This window comes from Oncorhynchus keta, chromosome 5 (assembly GCF_023373465.1).
Source record: "Oncorhynchus keta strain PuntledgeMale-10-30-2019 chromosome 5, Oket_V2, whole genome shotgun sequence".
Classification (NCBI taxonomy): domain Eukaryota; kingdom Metazoa; phylum Chordata; class Actinopteri; order Salmoniformes; family Salmonidae; genus Oncorhynchus; species Oncorhynchus keta.
In genome coordinates this window covers 14,310,643-14,331,439 of record NC_068425.1, presented here as the reverse complement: position 1 = coordinate 14,331,439, position 20,797 = coordinate 14,310,643, and the positions used below count along the sequence as shown (strand labels likewise).

General features: G+C 45.7%; 2 protein-coding genes and 1 long non-coding RNA gene across 6 annotated transcripts in view; 2 read left to right on the top strand and 1 right to left on the bottom strand.

Moving 5' to 3' along the window:
- Nucleotides 1–6,118, bottom strand: part of LOC118365355 (uncharacterized) — a 150,067-nt gene extending 143,949 nt beyond the window's left edge. For both annotated transcript variants that reach the window (XR_004821764.2, XR_004821763.2), the window contains exon 1: nucleotides 3,868–6,118. This is a non-coding gene — a long non-coding RNA (uncharacterized LOC118365355). The remainder of the gene's footprint in view (nucleotides 1–3,867) is intronic.
- An 89-nt stretch (nucleotides 6,119–6,207) lies between these two features.
- Nucleotides 6,208–8,873, top strand: igfals (insulin-like growth factor binding protein, acid labile subunit). Its single transcript, XM_035747507.2, has 2 exons — nucleotides 6,208–6,359; nucleotides 6,708–8,873. Exon 2 carries the CDS (start codon nucleotides 6,713–6,715, stop codon nucleotides 8,513–8,515), a length of 1,803 nt encoding a protein of 600 aa, XP_035603400.1. The 5' UTR covers nucleotides 6,208–6,359; nucleotides 6,708–6,712; the 3' UTR covers nucleotides 8,516–8,873.
- Nucleotides 8,874–9,062: 189 nt separating this feature from the next.
- LOC118365351 (dynein axonemal assembly factor 8) lies at nucleotides 9,063–20,710 on the top strand. 3 transcript variants are annotated; one of them, XM_035747501.2, is made up of 30 exons: nucleotides 9,063–9,592; nucleotides 9,771–9,875; nucleotides 9,963–10,118; nucleotides 10,519–10,621; nucleotides 12,382–12,541; nucleotides 12,625–12,867; nucleotides 13,022–13,303; nucleotides 13,569–13,710; nucleotides 13,859–14,053; nucleotides 14,172–14,324; nucleotides 14,484–14,678; nucleotides 14,778–14,891; nucleotides 15,141–15,285; nucleotides 15,405–15,699; nucleotides 16,025–16,104; nucleotides 16,251–16,405; nucleotides 16,539–16,665; nucleotides 17,193–17,324; nucleotides 17,414–17,578; nucleotides 17,757–18,059; nucleotides 18,159–18,215; nucleotides 18,296–18,334; nucleotides 18,518–18,687; nucleotides 18,794–18,989; nucleotides 19,160–19,254; nucleotides 19,375–19,489; nucleotides 19,705–19,916; nucleotides 20,016–20,101; nucleotides 20,215–20,284; nucleotides 20,464–20,710. In XM_035747501.2, the coding sequence occupies exons 1-30, from the start codon at nucleotides 9,476–9,478 to the stop codon at nucleotides 20,542–20,544; spliced, it is 4,488 nt and encodes a 1,495-aa protein (XP_035603394.1). In that variant the 5' UTR covers nucleotides 9,063–9,475; the 3' UTR covers nucleotides 20,545–20,710. The 3 variants fall into 3 exon arrangements, with proteins under 3 accessions (XP_035603394.1, XP_035603393.1, XP_035603392.1); XM_035747500.2 differs by having other exon boundaries at nucleotides 9,963–10,391; nucleotides 19,708–19,916; XM_035747499.2 differs by having other exon boundaries at nucleotides 9,963–10,391.
- The last annotated feature ends 87 nt before the right edge of the window (nucleotides 20,711–20,797 follow it).

The following is a 20,797-nucleotide window of genomic DNA, read 5'->3' as shown; positions in this document are numbered from 1 at the left end:
CAGCGCGACAAGAATTTCTGGACTTGGGAGGAAATCCTCGACGGGAGAGGACCCTGGGCTAAACCAGGGGAGTGTAGCCGCACCAAGGTGCAGCGAGAGAAGGACTGGACATGGGAGGACGAACTGGACGGTGAAGGACCCTGGGCTCAGCCTGGAGAATATCGCCGCCCCAAGGAAGAAATGGAGGCGGCGAAAGCGGAGAAGCGCTGGTATGAGGAGGCAGCACGGCGACGCAGATAAATGTATTGGGGGGGGCTCACAGGGAGTATGGCTATGCCAGGTAGGAGACCTGCGCAAACTCCCTGTGCTTACTGGGGGGCTAGAGAGACCGGGCAGGCACCGTGTTATGCTATGGAGCGCACGGTGTCTCCAGTGCATGTGCATAGCCCGGTGCGGTACATACCAGCTCTTCGTATTGGCCGGGCTAGAGTGGGCATCGAGCCAGGTAAGGTTGGGCAGGCTCGGTGCTCAAGAGCTCCAGTGCGCCTGCACGGTCCGGTCTATCCAGAGCCACCTCCACACACCAGTCCTCCGGTGGCAGCTCCCCGCACCAGGCTTCCAGTGCGTGTCCTCGGTCCAGTACCACCAGTTCCAGCACCACGCACCAGGCCTTCAGTGCGCCTCGCCTGTCTAGCGCCATCAGAGCTTTCCTCCTCTCCAGCGCTGCCGGAGTCTCCGGCCTGTTCAGCGCAGCCAGAGCCTCCCTCTACAGCGCTGCCGGAGTCTCCCGCCTGTTCAGCGCAGCCAGAGCCTCCCTCCTCTACAGCGCTGCCGGAGCCTCCCGCCTGTTCAGCGCAGCCAGAGCCTTTCTCCTCTCCTGCGCTGCCGGAGCCTCCCGCCTGTTCAGCGCTGTCGGAGCCTTTCTCCTCTCCTGCGCTGCCGGAGCCTCCCGCCTGTTCAGCGCTGCCAGAGCCTTCCTCCTCTACAGCGCTGCTGGAGTCTCCTGCCTGTTTAGCGCAGCCAGAGCTGTCAGTCTGCATGGAGCAGCCAGAGCTGTCAGTCTGCATGGAGCAGCCAGAGCTGTCAGTCTGCATGGAGCAGCCAGAGCAGCCAGAGCTGTCAGTCTGCATGGAGCAGCCAGAGCTGCCAGTTTGCATGGAGCTGCCAGTCTGCATAGAGCTGCCAGTCTGCATGGAGCTGCCAGTCTGCATGGAGCTGCCAGTCTGCATGGAGCTGCCAGTCTGCATGGAGCAGCCAGAGCTGCCAGTCTGCATGGAGCAGCCAGAGCAGCTAGATCTGCCAGTCAGCCAGGATCCGCCAGTCAGCCATGATCTTCCAGATCCGCCAGTCAACCAGACTCTTCCAGATCCGCCAGTCAACCAGACTCTTCCAGATCCGCCAGTCAACCAGACTCTTCCAGATCCGCCAGTCAACCAGACTCTTCCAGATCCGCCAGTCAACCAGACTCTTCCAGATCCGCCAGTCAACCAGACTCTTCCAGATCCGCCAGTCAACCAGACTCTTCCAGATCCGCCAGTCAACCAGACTCTTCCAGATCCGCCAGTCAACCAGACTCTTCCAGATCCGCCAGTCAACCAGACTCTTCCAGATCCGCCAGTCAACCAGACTCTTCCAGATCCGCCAGTCAACCAGACTCTTCCAGATCCGACTCTTCCAGTCAACCAGACTCTTCCAGATCCGCCAGTCAACCAGACACTTCCAGATCCGCCAGTCAACCAGACTCTTCCTGAGCTTCCCCAGCCAGCCAGGCTTCCCCTCAGTGCCGAACTCCCCTCCCAGTGAGCTTCCCCTCAGTGCCGAGCTTCCCCTCAGTGCCGAGCTTCCCCTCAGTGCCGAGCTTCCCCTCAGTGCCGAGCTTCCCCTTAGTCCCGAGCTGCCCCTCAGTCCAGTGGGGTTCTGGGTGAGGACTACTAGGCCATGGTCGGTGGCGAGGGTGGACTATCCTAGGACGCGAGGGGGAGGAATTAAGACATTGATGGAGTGGGGTCCATGTCCCGAGCCGGAGCCACCACCATGGACAGACGCCCACCCGGACCCTCCCTATTGTTTTGATGTGTGTCCGGGAGTCCGCACCTTAGGGGGGGGGGGTTCTGTCACGCCCTGGTCGAAGTATGTATGCATGTATGTTTGTCTTTATTTATTTGGTCAGGCCAGGGTGTGACATGGGTTTATTTTGTGGTGTGTTTTTGTATTGGGGTTTTAGTAGGTATTGGGATTGTGGCTGAGTAGGGTTGTCTAGGAAAGTCTATGGTTGCCTTGAGGCGGTTCTTAATCAGAGGCAGGTGATTTTCGTTGTCTCTGATTGGGAACCATATTTAGTCAGCCATATTCTTTGAGTGTTCCGTGGGTGATTGTTCCTGTCTCTGTGTTTTGCACCAGATAGGGCTGTTTTGGGTTTTCACGTTTCTTGTTTTTGTTAGTTTGTTCATGTGAAGTGATTTATTAAAACATGAATCAAAACAACCACGCTGTGCTTTGGTCCACCTCTCCGTCAATGGAAGAAATCCCTTACAAAGCCTCACATATAATGCATTTAGTAAGCCTACAATCTGTATAATAAGCCAGCTGTAGAAAAAAATGTCTGTGCAACTGGCAAAAATATTATTTTATCTATCTTAAAATATAACAGCTTTGCTCAAAACAGTGTCAGCCGGCACGATTACACAACAGTTAGCCTAACGGAGGTAGGCAGTATTCTCTACTGTTGGGATAGAATTTGGAAGGCAGTAGAGTGCACTTGCCCCTCTAGGCATTCATTCTCTGACAGACAGTCATGAGCAGCAGAAGGAATAACAAAAATATAAGGAAGATGCGGTATTGTAGCTATCAGCACGGATCCTCCAACACACACTGACATGGTGCCCTTCAGGTCTGTTCACCACTGCTGAGGAAGTTCTCAACTTTTCCACTGCTAGTTATGTGACTGAGGAGTTTATCTATTCCTCCTGTATATAAACACTGACTCCCAGCAGAGCGTGAGACATTGCTCTACATTCACTGCCACTGCAGCTGGGGCTCTGTCACTCACCATGAAGCCTCCTGTTCTCCCGGTGCTGACAGACCTAGGAAGGGAACCTTTCTGCTGGTTGAGTGCAGGGGAGTGAGCCAATTAGAGGTGTTTGTCTGGGGAGCAGGAATTGTTAAAGACGCACTATGGGAGATTTCCCTCCGGTACAGGGGTTTATACACCTTCATGAGACCCATTCCTTCATTTCTTAAAAATAGGAAAAGTAAATAAGCTGATATCTTTTTGCGATGGCTCATTAAAATCATTCTAACAGCATAAAACTCAACAATGTTCTTCCATATTATTTTAATTTGACACCATGCTGTAGCAAACAAGGGCCTCCTCTGCTAGAGCAGAAATGGAAGCACTGAATCAAACTTGAATGAGACATTGCCATGACAGAGTGTATGTGGTAAGGTGGCTAACTTATTGGACTAATTCAAAGTAAAACGATATCTCAAAACATGTAAACACCTACAAACTGATTGGGATAACTGGATTGTATGCTGAAGGGTCTTTCCTTTCAGAGAAAGTGAGCTTTCGGATTCCTTCAACGTGTCTCATATGCCTAGGTAACAGAGCAGCAGTGTTCTCTAGTGGTGAAAGAAGTGAATAGCACCACCAATTATAAACATGAAACACACTGCTTAAATATTAGGGATGCTTTATCTTTCTAACAACCTTCAGGCAAGTCTCATGTTGTTCACTATCATGGAACAATCACAATGTGAAAGGAGAAACTTGTTGAGCTAAACAGAGAACTAAGCCTAAGGTGACAAATGATGACTTTGCCCTGATATACCTACTTAAGGATATAATTTAACGACAAGAATGTTCAGTGTGACAAAACAATGTAATTTAATGCCTGCCAGTATTAGAGTAGGCATTACACAACATACCCATGTCTTTTCTTAAACTGCCAGTCTGTCAAAGTCCAGGATTGTCCAGCCAATGGTCATGTTTTCTGTTAGATTTTATTGAATTTGGACGTCCTTAGGCACACGTCCGGTTCTGGGTAGTCCAGTAAGTTCACGAAACCAAGCTACAGAGAAAGAGAATAAAGTGAAAGTCAACCCACGTTTAACATCAGAGTCTGTTTGCTGGTCAATGTGTGTGCTGTGAGATAAGAAACAGCTACATTTCCCTTTACCTGGGATAATGATTAGCTACAGTGCACTGATATCAAGACGAAATTCGGACAAAAAAACATCTAACAACTCTTAATACTGAGCTTTTACGCACATTGCAAGTACAAACCTGAATCTCTTTTTGTTACAAAGTTGAAGTCAGAAGTTTACATACACTTAGGTTGGAGTCATTAAAACTCGTTTGTCAACCACTCCACAAATTTCCTGTTAACAAACTGTAGTTTTGGCAAGTCGGTTAGGACATCTACTTTGTGCAAGACACAAGTAATTTTTCCAACAATTGTTTCCAGACAGATTATTTCACTTATAGTTCACTGTGTCACAATTCCAGTGGGTCAGAAGTTAAAATACACTAAGTTGACTGTGCATTTAAACAGCTTGGAAAATTCCAGAAAATGATGTCATGGCTTTAGAAGCTTCTGATAGGCTTATTGACATAATTTGAGTCAATTGGAGGTGTACCTGTGGATGTATTTCAAGGCCTACCTTCAAACTCTTTGCTTGACATCATGGGAAAATCAAGAGAAGTTAGCCAAAAACTCAGAAAATAAATAGCTGACCTCCACAAGTCTGGTTCATCCTTTGGAGCAATTTCCAAACGCCTGAAGGTACCACGTTCATCTGTACCAACAATAGTACGCAAGTATAAACATCATGGGACAACGCAGCCGTCATACCGTTCAGGAAGGAGACGCATTCTGTCTCCTAGAGATGAGCGTACTTTGGTGCGAAAAGTGAAAATCAATCCCAGAACAACAGCAAATGACCTTGTGAAGATGCTGGACGAAACAGGTACAAAAGTATCTATATTCACAGTAAAACTAGTTCTATGTTGACATAACCTGAAATGCAGCTCAGCAAGGAAGAAGCCACTGCTCCAAAACTGCCATAAAAAAAAACAGACTACGGTTTGAAACTGCACATGGGGACAAAGATCGTACTTTTTGTAGAAATGTCCTCTGGTCTGATGAAACAAAAATAAAACTGTTTGGCCATAATAACCATCATTATGTTTGGAGGAAAAAGGCGAAGAACTCCATCCCAACCGTGAAGCACGGGGGTGGCAGTATCATGTTGTGCTTTGCTGCAGGAGGGCCTGGTGCACTTCACAAAATAGATGGCATCACGAGGATGGAAAATGATGTGGATATACTGACCATCTCAAGACATCAGTCAGGAAGCTAAAGCTTGGTCGCAAATTGCTCTTCCAAATGAACAATGACCCCAAGCATACTTACAAAGTTGTGACAAAATGGTTTAAGGACAACAAAGTCAAGGTATTAGACTGGCCATCACAAAGCCCTGACCTCAATCCTATAGAAAATGTGTGGGCAGAACTGAAAAAGCGTGTGAAAAAATGTTTGACCCAAGTTTAACAATTTAAAGGCAATGCTACCAAATACTAATTGAGTGTATGTAAACTTCTGATCCACTGGGAATGTGATGAAAGAAATATAAGCTGAAATAAATCATTCTCTCTACTATTATTATGACATTTCACATTCTTAAAATAAAGTGGTGATCCTAAGACCGGGAACTTTTACTATGATTAAATGTCAGGAATTGTGAAAAACTGAGTTTAGATGTATTTGGCTAAGGTGTATGTAAACTTCCGACTTCAACTGTACATTTCAAAATGCCATTGCTACTTTTCAGCCAGCACAGGTTTATTGCACCAGGTTTGTCTTATCTCTCAGCCATGTTGTCTGTATCAGTCAAAATCTACAGTAAATGTACTCAGAGAAAGGACCCTGGCTTTAGTAAACAGCAAAAGGCTACTTGGAAGTCAGACCACCAGACCATATGTACAGTAGACATTCATATAATATGAATTTTTGCGGTATTAATGATGTTTTGTAGTATGACAAATCTGAGTTTAAAACTAAGAACCAATAGAGAGATAAGAGGTAACGGAGATCATGGGAAAAAAATGCATTTTGTTTATTAAATTCTTGAACATCAAATAGTTAAGAATGTTCACTGAAAATGTACTTGTAAAGATACTGATATGTTTGTATATGTATAAAAAATATATTTGAGAGAGATAAGACCATAGTCTCATTGAAAGACTGATGATGATGCTGGTCATAGGGTATGAACAGGTTAATTCTGAGAGTTCAGTGGGTCTGACTTTTTCTAGAAAGACTAGGCAGGTTTTCCATTCCAAACACAAATACACACGTCCTTCGTTTAGTGGGTGGCTGTCTGTCGGTCTACCTCAGTCAAAATCGCTGAAATATAAGGTAAGGTAAACTATTCTGATTCATTGAACTTTCATCTTTTAAAATTACACATAATAGAAATGAATGTACACTTATGGTAGCTTTGCATATTTTAGTAATGAATGTTTTCAGTTAAATAAATAATAATAATAATTTTGGAAATAGGCCTAGGCATTGCCTATACTATTGATCTTAAGTTGGTTCACGTAAAATCTGAGTAATCTGAGTACATATGTTAATTTATTAGCTTTCAGGGAGGCCTTAAAATGTGAGAAAATACATGTTAATTACAAAGAGAATAAGCATATTAAGTAGTTTTAGATAAGGAGCACCAACATTGAGCTTACTTCCTTTGCTCTCTACCCCCAGCTGTTATGCACACGATTGTGCTACTGGTGTTGTGGGTACTGGGGACATCACTGGTGTTGCCAGACCCTGACACAGGGGGAGAGAAACCTACTGAGGAGCCCATTCCTTGTTCCAAGGGCTGCACCTGTCTACATGACGACTACAGTCTAGAGCTCAATGTCTACTGCAGCGCACGCAACTACACCCAGGCCCCCTCTGACGTGCCTGTCTCCACTCGCTCCCTCTGGCTGGATGGAAACCTGTTCACCACTCTGCCTGCCACCGCCTTCAAGGATCTCAGCAACTTGGATTTTCTGAATCTACAGAGCGGTCAGCTGGTGTCACTTGACTCCCAGGTGTTCAGAGGGCTTAAGTCGCTAGCTCACATCCACCTGGAGCGCAACCGAATCCGTTCATTGCCGGGCACTATCTTCCAGAACACGCCTAACCTCGCCTCGCTTAGTCTCCATAACAACCAACTGTCCCGCATTGAGGAGAAGTTGTTTGCTGGCCTCCCACATATGTGGCTTCTCAACTTGGGGTGGAACTCATTAGCAGTGTTGCCTGAGACTGGGTTCCATGACCTGCATGGCCTGAGGGAGCTGGTTCTTGCTGGGAATAGGCTGGCTTACTTACAGCCACAACTCTTCCAAGGTCTTACCGAGCTGAAGGAGTTGGACCTCACCGGAAATTACCTGAAGGTCATTAAGGCTAATGTGTTCATGAAGCTCCCCAAACTGCAAAAGCTTTACCTGGCTCAGAATCAGATAGTGACGGTGGTACCCAGAGCCTTTGTGGGTATGAAGTCCCTCAGATGGCTGGATCTCACAAACAATAAACTGTCAGCGCTCCACGATGAGACTTTCCTTGGTCTTCACAGCCTCCATGTGCTGCGGCTCTCCAACAACTCCATTAGTGGACTAAGGCCCAGGACTTTCCGTGACTTGCAGTACCTTGAAGAACTGCGTCTGAGCTACAACCGGATCCATGCCTTGGGGGACAGGATCTTTGAGGGGCTTGGGCACCTGGAGGTTCTAGAGCTGGAGCACAACCAGGTGCAGGAGGCCCGGATGGGCACCTTCATGGGCCTCTCTCACCTGGCTGTCATTAACCTGTCTGGCAGCTGTTTCCGCATTCTTCCAGACCAAGTGTTCAAAGGTCTCGCTAAGCTCCACAGTCTTCACCTGGACAAGGGCTGTCTGACCAGGGTCACGACCCAAGCTTTCATTGGACTATCGGGTCTGCGACGACTCTTTCTTCAAAACAACAACATCTCTGTGGTGGAGCGCCAGAGCTTCGTGGAACTCTTGGGCCTACAACAACTAGACCTGAGATTCAACAAGCTCGAGGTCCTAACCTCCCACACCTTCTACGGCCTGAAGAACCTGGACTATCTGCTGCTGTCCAGCAACCTGTTCCGTCAACTTCCCTCGGAGGCCCTCATGCCCTTGAAGCATCTCTCGTGGCTGGACCTCTCAGCTAACAGGCTGGAGATCCTGCACAATGGTACCATGCAGCTGCTGCCCAGGCTACGCTATCTAAACCTGAAGGATAACGCTCTTAGCAGCATTCCACCAGATATCCCAGACACCCTACACCAACTGTGGCTGACAGGGAACCGTTGGAAATGTGACTGCAGTGTCCTTCCCCTTAGAGACTACAGCTTGAGGAGACCACAGACGGTGCCCCGGCAAGTGGAAACCCTGGCTGAGGGAGAGGAACCCCACACTGTTGTCACCATCTACAACAATATAACATGCAACAGCCCTCCAGGCTTGGTTGGCCATGACCTGAGGGATATCAGCAACGAACATTTCAACAACTGTTGAAGGGGTCAAAGACGCCAGACATTTGGAAGACAATAATTTCAAAATAATTGTTATTAGCCTACAATTTTCCCTGTACATTCAATGATTTAGCCTATATTAATTATTTCTCAAAATATGTAATGTAACAAAATATTTTTGCTACTGTGGTAATTAGGCCCTACATGTTGCAAGTTATGTAGCTTTTGCATCATACACTTTTAGTTAGTTTCATATTTCATGAAATGTTCATTAACATTGCAAGTAAGCCTACTAGAATACAAGGTGTACAGTACATTTAGCTTTTAGGACGTTTCAAAGCAGTCCACTTTTGAATGGGTGACTATTAAACTCCTCCTTTGAATAAACACAAGTCATGTTTGTTTTTGTCCTCTGAATAAATATTTAAGAGACAGATTTGCTCAACAAGGAATTGGTCACACAACCAAATATAGATATAGGCCCTAGGTAAACAATAGCAGCCTTTACCAATTAAAGGTGCAGAGGCCCAGCTATTGAGGGGCCAGATGGACCATGTGTGTACACAAGGCAAACACTTCCTCCTGTACCATAATGGTCCAGAACTCTAAGCAGAGGGAGAAGTAAACCTTCAGGGCTTACATATAACGACACTATAACGTTTTCATTTTGAAGAAGTGGGGCAGGAGCAATTTTACAGCAGCACATTTCCAATACAGCTTTGACTGCAGGATTCATAGACCGCAGAACTTGAACGGTTCATACATTACTTAACTCGCAGTCGCATCACAGATGTTGACATGTTCATGTTGACCATCTTTCCCCAGGCCACGTCTCTTCTGCACTGCAACACGTGCTCCTCCATCATTTATATGCGCTCCTCACTCTCGTAGTTCAGTTGTTATGGTAACCAACAGTTTGCTAGTTGTTGTTAGCAGCTATTTAAATTGAGCTAACTTAGTGGAGCTGACTGCTACTGCTTTCACATAAGAGTGGTCTATCTTGATGATTATAGATACATTAGTTTATGTCAATATGGACACAGATCCTTCAACGCGTTGGAATGCTCTTTTTGACAGCTTCAAACCCCATATTCCGTCCATTGATTCGGATTCTTCATCGGTGAGTTTGATTACTGCACTTAGCTAACGTTAGCTAGCTAGACCTACGAAAAACCCTTCATTTGTATGAGTTTTGCTACTTACTTGCTGTTCCACAAGAGTTTGAATTGTGTTTGCCACAGTAAATCTAGATAAATGTATCAAACGTTAGCTGAAATTTGTCTAATCTTACTCTCCAGTCTGAAAATGAAGAAGACATTTCCATCTTTCGGCGACCAGTAGCCCTTCTTCCTAAACACACAGAGTGCCTAGAGTGTCTGTCATTGGAGGACTCTGAAATAGAGGTAACGTGAAATAGCTAGCTAGCCGAGCAAGTTTACACCAATTGATGACGAGTCCTTGACAAGGTTTACTCTGTGTATCCCAAACAGGAGCTTCTAATATCTATGGCAGAGCCACAACTGTGTTTGACAGAGGAGACCATTTGCCCTCATAGAGAGCCTACAACTGAACCCCATGGAGTTTATCAAGCTACTGATTTAGCCCAGCAGGGCACACTCCAGGAGCTCAGTCCCATAGGTAATAAGGTAAATGAGATATGCAGCCATGACTCTATTAGAAATGCAGCTTGGGCAGGAGGCCATCCACGCAGCAACGTTCCTGTGGAGATGAAAGGGGACACCCCAGTGCACCACGGCCATGGCACACTAAACAGACAAAAAAAAAAAACTTCACACAACACAGATTGTGAAGAAAACACATTGGAGTCACTCAATGCTTTGAGAAAGGCATCGGGAACTGAACCAAATGGCTCTATGAAAAAGCCACTACAAAATAGTCAAACTGTTTTGTCTTTTGAGGTGAGTTTAAGTTTCCTGTTATAAATTGAGAAGGTACTACATAATAACTAATGTATTTGTTGACCATTCGATAGATGCTGATGAAGTGTTATGTCCTACAAATCAGTACCTTTTGTGTTTTTACCAGCCACTGGAGCACTGGGATCTGGACCAGATTCTTCTGACTCTTCAAACAGATAGACTCTTTTTAGGAGGCAGTGTGTCTGACGAACCTATGGAAATAAAACCAGGTAGACAATAGGGTAACTCTAAGGTATCACTGACACAGTTGAAGTTGGAAGTTTACATACACTTAGGTAGGAGTCATTAAAACTAATTTGTCAACCACTCCGCAAATTTCTTGTTAACAAACTATAGTTTTGGCAAGTCGGTTAGGACATCTACTTTGTGCATGACAAGTAATTTTTACAACAATTATTTACAGACATATTATTTCACTTATAATTCATTGTATCACAATTCCAGTGGGTCAGAAGTTAAAATACACTAAGTTGACTGCATTTAAATTCCAGAAAATTATGTCATGGCTTTAGAAGCTTCTGTTAGGCTAATTGACATAATTTGAGTCAATTGGAGGTGTACCTGTGGATGTATTTCAAGGCCAACCTTGAAACTCAGTACCTCTTTGCTTGACATCATGGGAAAATCAAAAGAAATCAGCCATAACCTCAGAAAACAAATTGCAGACCTCCACAAGTCTGGTTCATCCTTTGGAGCAATTTCCAAACACCAAGGTACCACGTTCATCTGTACAAACAATAGTACACACGTATAAACACCATGGGACCACGCAGCCATCATACCGCTCAGGAAGGAGACACGTTCTGTCTCCTAAAGATGAACATACTTTGGTGCGAAAAGTGCAATTCAATCCCAGGACAACAGCAAAGGACCTTGTGAAGATGCTGGAGGAAACAGGTATAAAAGTATCTATATCCACAGTAAAAACGAGTCCTATATCGACATAACCTGAAAGGCCGCTCGGCAAAGAAGAAGCCACTGCTCCCAAACCGCCATAAAAAAAAGCCAGACTACGGTTTGCAGCTGAACATGGGGACAAAGATCGTACTTTTTGGAGGAATATCCGCTGGTCTGATGAAACAAAAATAGAACTGTTTGGCCATAATGACCATCGTTATGTTTGGAGGAAAAAGTGGGAGGCTTGCAAGCCGAAGAACACCATCCCAACCGTGAAGCACCATGTTGTGGGGGTGCTTTGCTACAGGAGGGCCTGTTGCACTTCACAAAATATATGGCATCACGAGGATGGAAAATTATGTGGTTATATTGAAGCAACATCTCAAGACATCAGTCAGGAAGTTAAAGCTTGCTCGCAAATGGGTCTTCCAAATGGACAATGACCCCAAGCATACTTACAAAGTTGTGGCAAAATGGCTTAAGGACAACAAAGTCAAGGTATTGGAGTGGCCTTCACAAAGCCCTGACCTCAATCCTATAGAAAATGTGTGGGCAGACCTGAAAAGGCGTGTGTGAGCAAGGAGGCCTACAAACCTGACTCAGTTACACCAGCTCTGTCAGGAGGAAGGGGCCAAAATTCACCCAACTTATTGCGGGAAGCTTATGGAAGGCTACCCAAAACGTTTGATCCAAGTTAAACAATTTAAAGTGAATGCTACCAAGTACTAATTGAGTGTATGTTAACTTCTGACCCACTGGGTATGTGATGAAAGAAATAAAAGCTTAAATAAATCACTCTCTACTATTATTCTGATATTTCACATTTTTAAATAAAGTGGTGATCCTAACTGATCTAAGACAGGGAACTTTTACTAGGATTAAATGTCAGGAATTGAGAAAAACTGAATTTAAATGCATTTGGCTAAGGTGTATGTAAACTTCCGACTTCAACTGTATAGCTACTGCTGAACAACTAGTAGATGTAGAGTAACCAGTGTGCACCTGGCATGTCATTAACATTCAATGCTATTATCATAATGATGTAATCAATTCATTCTCAATTTGGTCACAGATGGAGACAATGTAAGGTCACAGGATGCTATATTGGAGAGGCTGTCTGCTTTCTGTAGGGCACCGTCATGTGGAGATGCTGAAGAGAAAAGAGAAACTGCGCCAGATAAAACTTCTGGTGTGCCTCAGAAAGCACCTGTCCAACATCCTACCAATTTCAGGTAAAATATATGATCAAGTTGTGTGGGTTTCACATGATTATGAATGATGTAATTAATTAACATGAACATTTTGTTTACTGCAGACAAAATGGTGGATGGAGAAAGTCTTTCAAAAGGATGGCATTTGAGTTGCAGCCAAGCCGCCAGGAAGCGCCCACCGTTTATATTGATTTACGCAACCCTGAGCCTCCCACGAACACAACCAGACCATGTAACAGCACTTCATCACAATCCATGAAGCTGACCAACCCCAACCTACATGACGAAAACCAATCTGATAAGAAAACAGACAATAATATACGGTCTGGTTTACTGAATGGAAAAGAGTAAATATTACCTTGAATAACTGACCCATTGTAAAGCTCTAAACATTATTACATAGGTTTGTAAATATACAGTACTATAATGGCTCTGTATCAGTGAATTATGAATTCAGTTTTACTCCTTCCTGAGTCAATGTTTTTTTTCTTCTTCTCCCAGGGAAGTAACTGGAAAGAGCCTGTTACTCAGAATGTTACGCGAGGCGAACAGAAACAGGAGCGAGCCGGACAGGAAAGATCCAGTTCCAGCAGATTCTACATGCAGAACCCCCAGAAGAGTGTCCTTGAAGGACAAGCTGCCTGAGGCTAACAATGAGATAACATCTCTGCTTCCAGAGGTGGACAACCAAACCACAATGAAGCGTGACCAAAACAGGCCGCCAGTTGAGAGAACACCTGCTTTTCAGCAGAGTGCTACTACCGGGCAGCCAAAGAAACAAAGGTAGATACGATATTCATTTTAGGAGACTTTGTCTCATGTACTGTATCTTGAATCTTAGTCACAGTGGCTCACACAGGAGGTTGGTGGCACCTTCATTTGGGAGGACGGGCTCGTGCTAAAGGCTGGAGTGGAATAGTATCAAATAAGGTACATCAAACACATGGTTTGATGCCATTCCATTCGCTCCGTTCCAGCCATTATTATGAGCCATCCTCCCCTCAGCAGCCTCCACTGGTGGCTGAACACCTGTTTTGTGACCTGTCAGTGACCGAGAGCAGAGAGAGCAACAGAAACAGAGAGCACAGCGCCAGCAACAGCTCCAGAAACAGCTGGAAAGCTTTAGACCAACAAGGTCTGCTGGAGACAGGGAGCCTGCCGCTGAGAAGACTGATGTTCTTTATGACACTGTAAGTTCATCTGGAACAGAGACTCAGTGCTCACAATTCAATAGCTCTCCACTCAGTCTTCTTTGTCATTGTCATTCCCTCAGTGCCATTTGATAAATTGAGTGTTACCCCTACATATATAATCTTTTTCGTTCTTTTTTTTTTCCAGGAGGCCTCTTACCTACAATCAGTTAATACTCTGCCTGCTGATATGGAGGATAAGGAGTGCTTGCTGCTGACTGTATGCCTCTCCAGTCCAGGCCTGGTAGCCAGCAGCAGTCATCATTGGAAAGCACCAACAGTGGAGTCAGCCACAACCAAATCCCATATATACAATGCTCTGGTTGCTTGGTTTCTGTCTTTGGTGAATATTTATTTGACTAGTCCTTGACAACGTCATTCAACTGAGATCATCTGATTATTTTTACTCTGTTTGAGATGGAGTCCATGTCTTACTGAGGCCTCTAACTTGTGTGTTGTAGGTTGGAGCACCAGACCCTCAAGGGGGTGATGACAGGGCTGCTGTACCTTTCTGGGTGGCCGGCCTACAGCAGCTGTGGACAGAGGATGGACTGGCTCTACACATCTGTGCTGTGTCCCACGGAGAGAGCCTACAACTTGTCCGAAAACCCCGGGTGAGAGGAATGAACATAGAGATCCTTTTAAATTACTTATTATTATTATTAGTAGTAGTAGTATTCTAATTCCCAATTCTATGTGAATGCACCCAAACATTTCCTCTGTTCCTACACCACCTTTTCTGCAGTTAAGTGATTTTCTTTTCTTCTTTATAGAAACGGGGTGTGGATAAGAGTCATAGTGTGTTCCAGCAGCGTGTCTGCAGGTTCCTCTCTCAGACCTCCCTCAGAGCCATCACCCATTGGCTGCCGCAGCTCAGGAGCCTATTAGTCCAAGAGGCCTATCCCCCAACCGTCCACATACCTGCCTCCTGCCTGGACAGTTTTATCTTTGTCAACTCAGACAAAATGGTAGGTAGTAGGTACAGGTGAATGCTTAGAATCTGAGATTGACTTGATGATGTGGATGTGTTCCCTGTAATGTGCTGTATAATTTGCCCTGTGTCTCAGGCTGTGAAGAGGACCTTCGGTCTGAACCCAGGCTTCTACTGGCAGACTGTGGAGACTCAGGAGCTCAGCTGTCAGAGGCCTGAGACCATGTGCACTCAGCAGCTACACACAGAGGTAAGAACATCTCATCTCAGCTATTCCAAAACTCCTTGGTATCGTCTAATCTCAAGGTTAATACCCCATGGTCTAATACCCCGTGCTTTTACACCTGCATTGTTTGCTGTTTGGGGTTTTAGGCTGGGTTTCTGTACAGCACTTTGAGATATCAGCTGATGTACGAAGGGCTATATAAATAAATTTGATTTGATTTGGTCATGGGATGAGGAAATCAACCATACAGTTTTTTTCTTCTTCTCCTCACAGATAGCTGTTGCTCTGGGATATACATCTTTGTTCCTGCATCCCCTGGTGGTTCACCACACCCTCCAGCTTCTCCACAGCTCAGGCCTGGATGTGTGTGGCCTCCGCCTCCTTTACCCTCCTCCTGGCTTTCTGACCAACAGTGTCGGTAAAACGTCTATCAACTAATAAACTTATATTCTGTTATATTCTTATCTAGTCTGCAGATCTTCAGTGGCCTAGACTGGAATGATTCAGTAAGTTATAGTAAGTATGTCTCCGATTCAGGCAGGGTATCCTACGAGCAGGGAGATGATGGGGCCGATGAGCCCGTCCTTGCCCTGGCTGTCCGAGGGCCTCACGCCCGCACCGTGTGGCAGGATGTAACAGGCCCTTCAGACCCCCTGCTGGCTAGGAAGACAGACCCGGCATCCATCAACGCCCTGCACTACAGCAGCAAGAACTTGCCCCTCCTCTACTCCCCTCGCCTGGCCAGCAGTGTGCACAGGGAACTGGTCACGTGGTTCGCAGGGAGAGTTCCAGGGAATAATTCCCGGAACCCTGACCAGGCTCCAACTGACAGGTGTGTTTGTTTTCCAGAGCCATCCTGATGTCTCACAACCATCACTCAAACATTACAAGTAGAAAAACAAACATATTACTACTACTAATAACAATTTATTGAACTTTTATAGTGCTATACCTTACGTAAAGAATCTCGAAGCGTTGTGAAGCAAAAACAACAAAAAAACAAGCAATTTAAAAAACAACAACATCATTAATCATCATGAGTAGATGGAAGGTCAAGAGGCTGAAGGTTTACTCAGTAAACATTGATTGATACATTTGTTTTTATCTTCTTGGGCAATATATATATATATAACGTGCTTTTCTTCCAACACTCTCAGCTCTGCCCCTGGTGATGGAGAGGGAAGCAGCCCCTTGTATTTAACCAGGTCCTCTACCACCCTGTGTGCTACTGTTAAAGGTAACTCAGAAACAAGTGCACACTTGAGGTCAACAATGTTAGAGTTATGGCTTTAATGCTTTACTCTAGTCTCGATCCCAAGTACAGTAGTTGGAAGTTTCAAAATGTCTTACTGTGGATCTGACTCTTCCCTTCCCACCTCATAGTGGACGTGTTCTTGATAGTGTCTCCAGCGGTGGCGCCGTGCTGCTACAGCCAGGTTCTGTCTGTGTGTGAGGGCAGAGGGTTCAGTCTGAGGGGGGTCCAGAGGCTGCAGCTCCCCACCAAACGAACCCAGGCACTGGGACTCACCAGTCAGCAGGTAACGACCCCACCTCCACCACACTGTCTCCAGATCAGTCACACGACACTGAAATGACAGCAAAGTGCCTGAGAGAAGCTGGTGAGATCAATGTTGACTATGCCCTTAAAAACTTGTCTTTCTCTTTGACAAGGTGTCAGTGTTCTGCAGTCCGCCCAATGTTACTGTGGATGAGAAGAAGGTTGAGCTGTCTTCCCACTGCCTGGTCTTACTTCTGAGGAGAGAGAGTGGCCTACGTCACTGTGCCAGCCTGCCTGCAGGTGTAGCACCTAACCCTGTAATACCTAATATCTCTCCTTCTTTCACCTCAAAAGTACCCTGAGTGTACAAAACATTAGGAACACCTTCCTAGTATTGAGTTGCACACCCTTTTGCCCTCAGAACAGCCTTAATTCGTTGGCGCATGGACTACAAGGTATTGAAAGCGTTCCACAGGGATGCTGGCCGATGTTTACGCCAATGCTTCCCACAGTTTTGTCAAGTTGGCTGGACGTCCTTTGGGTGGTGGACCATTGATACACACGGGAAACTGTTGAGCTTGAAAAACGCAGCAGCATTGCAGTTCTTGACACACTCAAGCCTGGCACCTACTAACATCAATAAGAGATCATAGCTTTCACCTAGATTCACCTGGTCACAGTCATGGAAAGAGCAGGTGTTCCTAATGTTTTGTACAGTCAGTGTATAAAGAACATGTATGCCATTTGATGCTGATAGGTACTGTAGAGGCATTTGAGCTCATGACATCAATGTTCAATTTATTGACACTGATTCCTCTTTTTGTCAGCCCTTATGAAAGAGTTGGAAAAGCAGAGGTTGTTGGGATGTATCCACATCAGACTGTCAGATGAAGGAAAGCTGGACCCGAGCAGCTGCTTTCATATGTTGCCCTACAGAGAGAGCCTGCTCCATAGCTTTGGTAAGGGAAGAGTCAACACAGTCTGTCAATGATGACCCCCTCCCTGGCTTCCTGGTTTAATTGAGTTCATGTTCATGCTTGGTTCTCAGGTGGTCGAATGTGGGCCGTACCCAACCCCTGCAATGTGGTGCTGTCCAATCACAGGTGTCCATCCAACCCAGAGCTGGAGCAGGTGGTGGTGCTTACGCTGTCTGGAAGGGACATCAGTCAGGGCCTGAGCCTGCTACACATGCTCTGGACAGGGGACACAACAGGTACTTTACCCCACATTAACCATTCCCACAACACAGCCCATGTAATGAAATATATTTAAAATGCATAATGTTATTCATAATACCAATATTGTACTTGCAATTCAGCTGTAGCACTGAGCTCCTCACCTACCTAACCTTGCCCTACGTTTCTCTCCTATCTACCTTGTTTCTCCGTCAGGCGATGTCGTGGAGGATGGATTCGAGCTGCTGGCCCTGAAGTGGCTGCCCACATTGTCCCGGCAGCAGGCGCGGGAGGTGAGCCCCTATGAGGTAGGAGACCGGCTGTGGCGAAGCAGTCTGGTGGGCCTGGCCTCCTCCCCTGCCCTGGTGTGTGCTCTGAGGAGGGTAGATGCCTTCGCCACCCTACGGCGGCTCCTGCCACTGGACTACCCCGGGAACCTGAACATACTGTTGTCTCCCACTCCTGAACTGGCCTTCAGACAAGCGTCCCTCTTCTTCTCCCTGGGAGACATGATCCCTGGTAAAAACTAGTCAGTGCAAGCTAGGTACTATTTCACTGTACCCTATATCTGGGGCAATCATGTCAAGGATAGCTATGTGGATTTTCTCTCATCTTCAGATCACAGTGTGCGCCCATTACTGAAGTTCCTACCCCCACCTCGCATTAATGTAGCTGGTATGTGTCACCGGGTCATCAGCACATTCAATCGACTCTCTCACCCGCCTCCCTTCTGACTTGTTTAATGTTTCTTACAGGTTCCCAGTGTGAGTCATTGTTTAACTTCATGGTGCAGGGTGAGTTTGGAAACGGGTTTATTTAGATGAACTTTGACCTTTTAGATAGCATGATGTAATGTAGGATGTTTTATTAAACATTGGTTACTTGCAAAGTCGATTACTTCAACAATGGTTACAAATATGTACAAAAGTTGAAAATGTGTAAGCACCCTGTTTGCCACTCTTGTCTGTCTCCATCAGGTCCCCAGCCGCTGGTCACACTGTGTCTGTTCAAGCCTGGAGTGTGGAGCCATGCTCTGGGGAAAATCCTCAGCAAAGTCCAGAGGAGTGGCTTCACTGTGGTGGGCCTGCATGTGCTGGTTCTGGACAATAGCACAGCTGTGTCACTGGCGTCTGCTGCAGAGCATCAGGCAACTCACATATTCCTACCTACCTAAACCAGGCCAGTGGACAGATTGTTACATTGTTTTAAATGCATTGGCTCAGCTCAGTTTTCTTCTTGTGTTTTCCCCTTAGGACCCCTCTGCTGTAGAAGCCCATGTCCAGTACTTGAGCTCTGGGCCTTCCCTGGCTCTGTGCCTACAGAGGGAGAATGCTGTGAAGAGGCTACTGGACGTGCTGGGACCTGAGGACCCTGCCCAGGCCCGCGCTCAGGACCAATTCCTCTGGAGGGCCGATTACAGTTCGGACCAGCTACACAGCGGCATCTATGGTCAGTCAGTGGCCTTCGTCCCCGCACCATACTGGGCCACCTACCAGGCCCTGCCAGACAACATAGATCAATCAGTTACAGAGTGGCTGAGACTGGCTTTGGAACAAGGCTTTAATGTTTCAGATGTAATGTTAGTAGCTCATGATGTATGATATAATACTATGTTGTAGGATCGAGGAGCTATCAGAGAGCTGTTCAGGATGTGAGGAGGCTGTTCCCTCAGGGCCTATGCTGCACAGAGACCAACACCATGAGACAGGAGCAGGTACATCACAGTGCTACAATAGACATGATTTACTATTCCAAGATGTATAGCCGTCTCATATGCCCTGTGTTTAAATAAGGAACACATGTTTTGTCTGTCACTCACTGTTCTGTATCACAGATACCCAGTGTACAGTCAGACCATTTGGCTTGTCTGGCTCGTGAACAGAGCCACACTCTTGCTGCTACGAACAAGCCATCTTTATCACACCTTATGGCATCTGGACTGAATGGAGGTGAGGTCTAGTTTTGAATGTTTTAGCCTAGCTGTGTCTTTGTTGTTGAATCGCTTATTTACTACTTTTATGTGGATACAAAACAGGTCCCTTAATCATTGACTTTTTATTGGGACGTTGCCTATGATTGGTCTGGGGCAATTGTTGCGTTTAGTTGATGCGGTATCAACAGCAGTTGAACTTTGTAAACGTGGCTGTTTGTGTGTGGGTGGCAGCAGGGCTCTTGGTCCGCAGTGCTCTCTGCCAAACCACCTGCCTGCTGCTGCCCACCAGTGTACTGGGCCCAGCCCCCATCCACCTGGACCTGCTTGAGCAGCTGCTGAGGACAGGCTGCCACCTGGTGGCCGGGAGGATGACTGTCCTGGACGAGACCCAGAGATGTCACATAGCTGAGACACTGATGCTACCCTCTGAGAGGGATGGGAAGGTGAGGAGTGGGTATCTGCCATGTAGGAGTTGCGCAATAGCAGCATGCAGTGGTCACTCACTGTAACACTCTGCCTGTGGCATTGACTCTCCTCTCTAGATGTGTGCTCTACCCGAGGGCCCTTGTCTTATCATTGTTCTACAGAAGGATAACGCTGTGACCTGCTTTGACTCCATGCTTGAAAGGTAAGGAAATGGGCTACTCAAAAACATGTACCAGTTAGTGTTTTGCATTTTCTTCTTTGCATCATAATGGAATGCATAGATTAATATGCTATGGTTTATTTTTTTTACTATAGTATTTACAGAGAGAGGTCTAACCTTGCCAAAGTGGGGAAAATGCTGATATATCCCAGCACTGAAAAAAAAGTAAGCTTGTTCTAACTGCGGAAACATTGTGTTGTAGTACCAAATAATGGCAAAATGGACCCTTATGTTTAGTTAAAAGGATCAACTGACCTCGATAAAACAGATTGTGAATGTCTATGAAGAAATCACCATTGATAACAAGCATGTCTGAGAACATCTCTTGTCTGTTTTGGCTCTAGGCATTGCAGCTTCTGTGCTATCTATTTGATGTCCTGTCTCCTGATAGTCATCATGCCATTGTACCACAGCAATCTGAGTGAGCATTACCAAGAGGGCCAACCTATTTTCTGGAATTCTGTACCAATACTGTATGAAAATATTTATTTAGTTGGTTGTGGTAAGAAACCTTATGTAACCCCCTCCTAAAAAGTAAAAACGATGGTATTTTCATGTTAAGAAAATAAATGCTGGTTCATGTTTCAGTTATTGCAAGATTATACTTGTCAAGGGGAATTCATCGTTGGGAGTTTAGTGATCTAGAAGTACATATTTTCATTACTACCTTGTTTTAAA

Coding starts and splice junctions, on each gene's coding strand:
- igfals (XM_035747507.2), top strand. CDS start 6,713: ATGCACACGATTGTGCTACTGGTGTTGTGGGTACTGGGGACATCACTG.
- LOC118365351 (XM_035747499.2), top strand. CDS start 9,476: ATGATTATAGATACATTAGTTTATGTCAATATGGACACAGATCCTTCA. Junction 9,593..9,770: donor TTGATTCGGATTCTTCATCG/GTGAGTTTGATT, acceptor CTTACTCTCCAG/TCTGAAAATGAAGAAGACAT. Junction 19,917..20,015: donor CCTCTGAGAGGGATGGGAAG/GTGAGGAGTGGG, acceptor TCTCCTCTCTAG/ATGTGTGCTCTACCCGAGGG.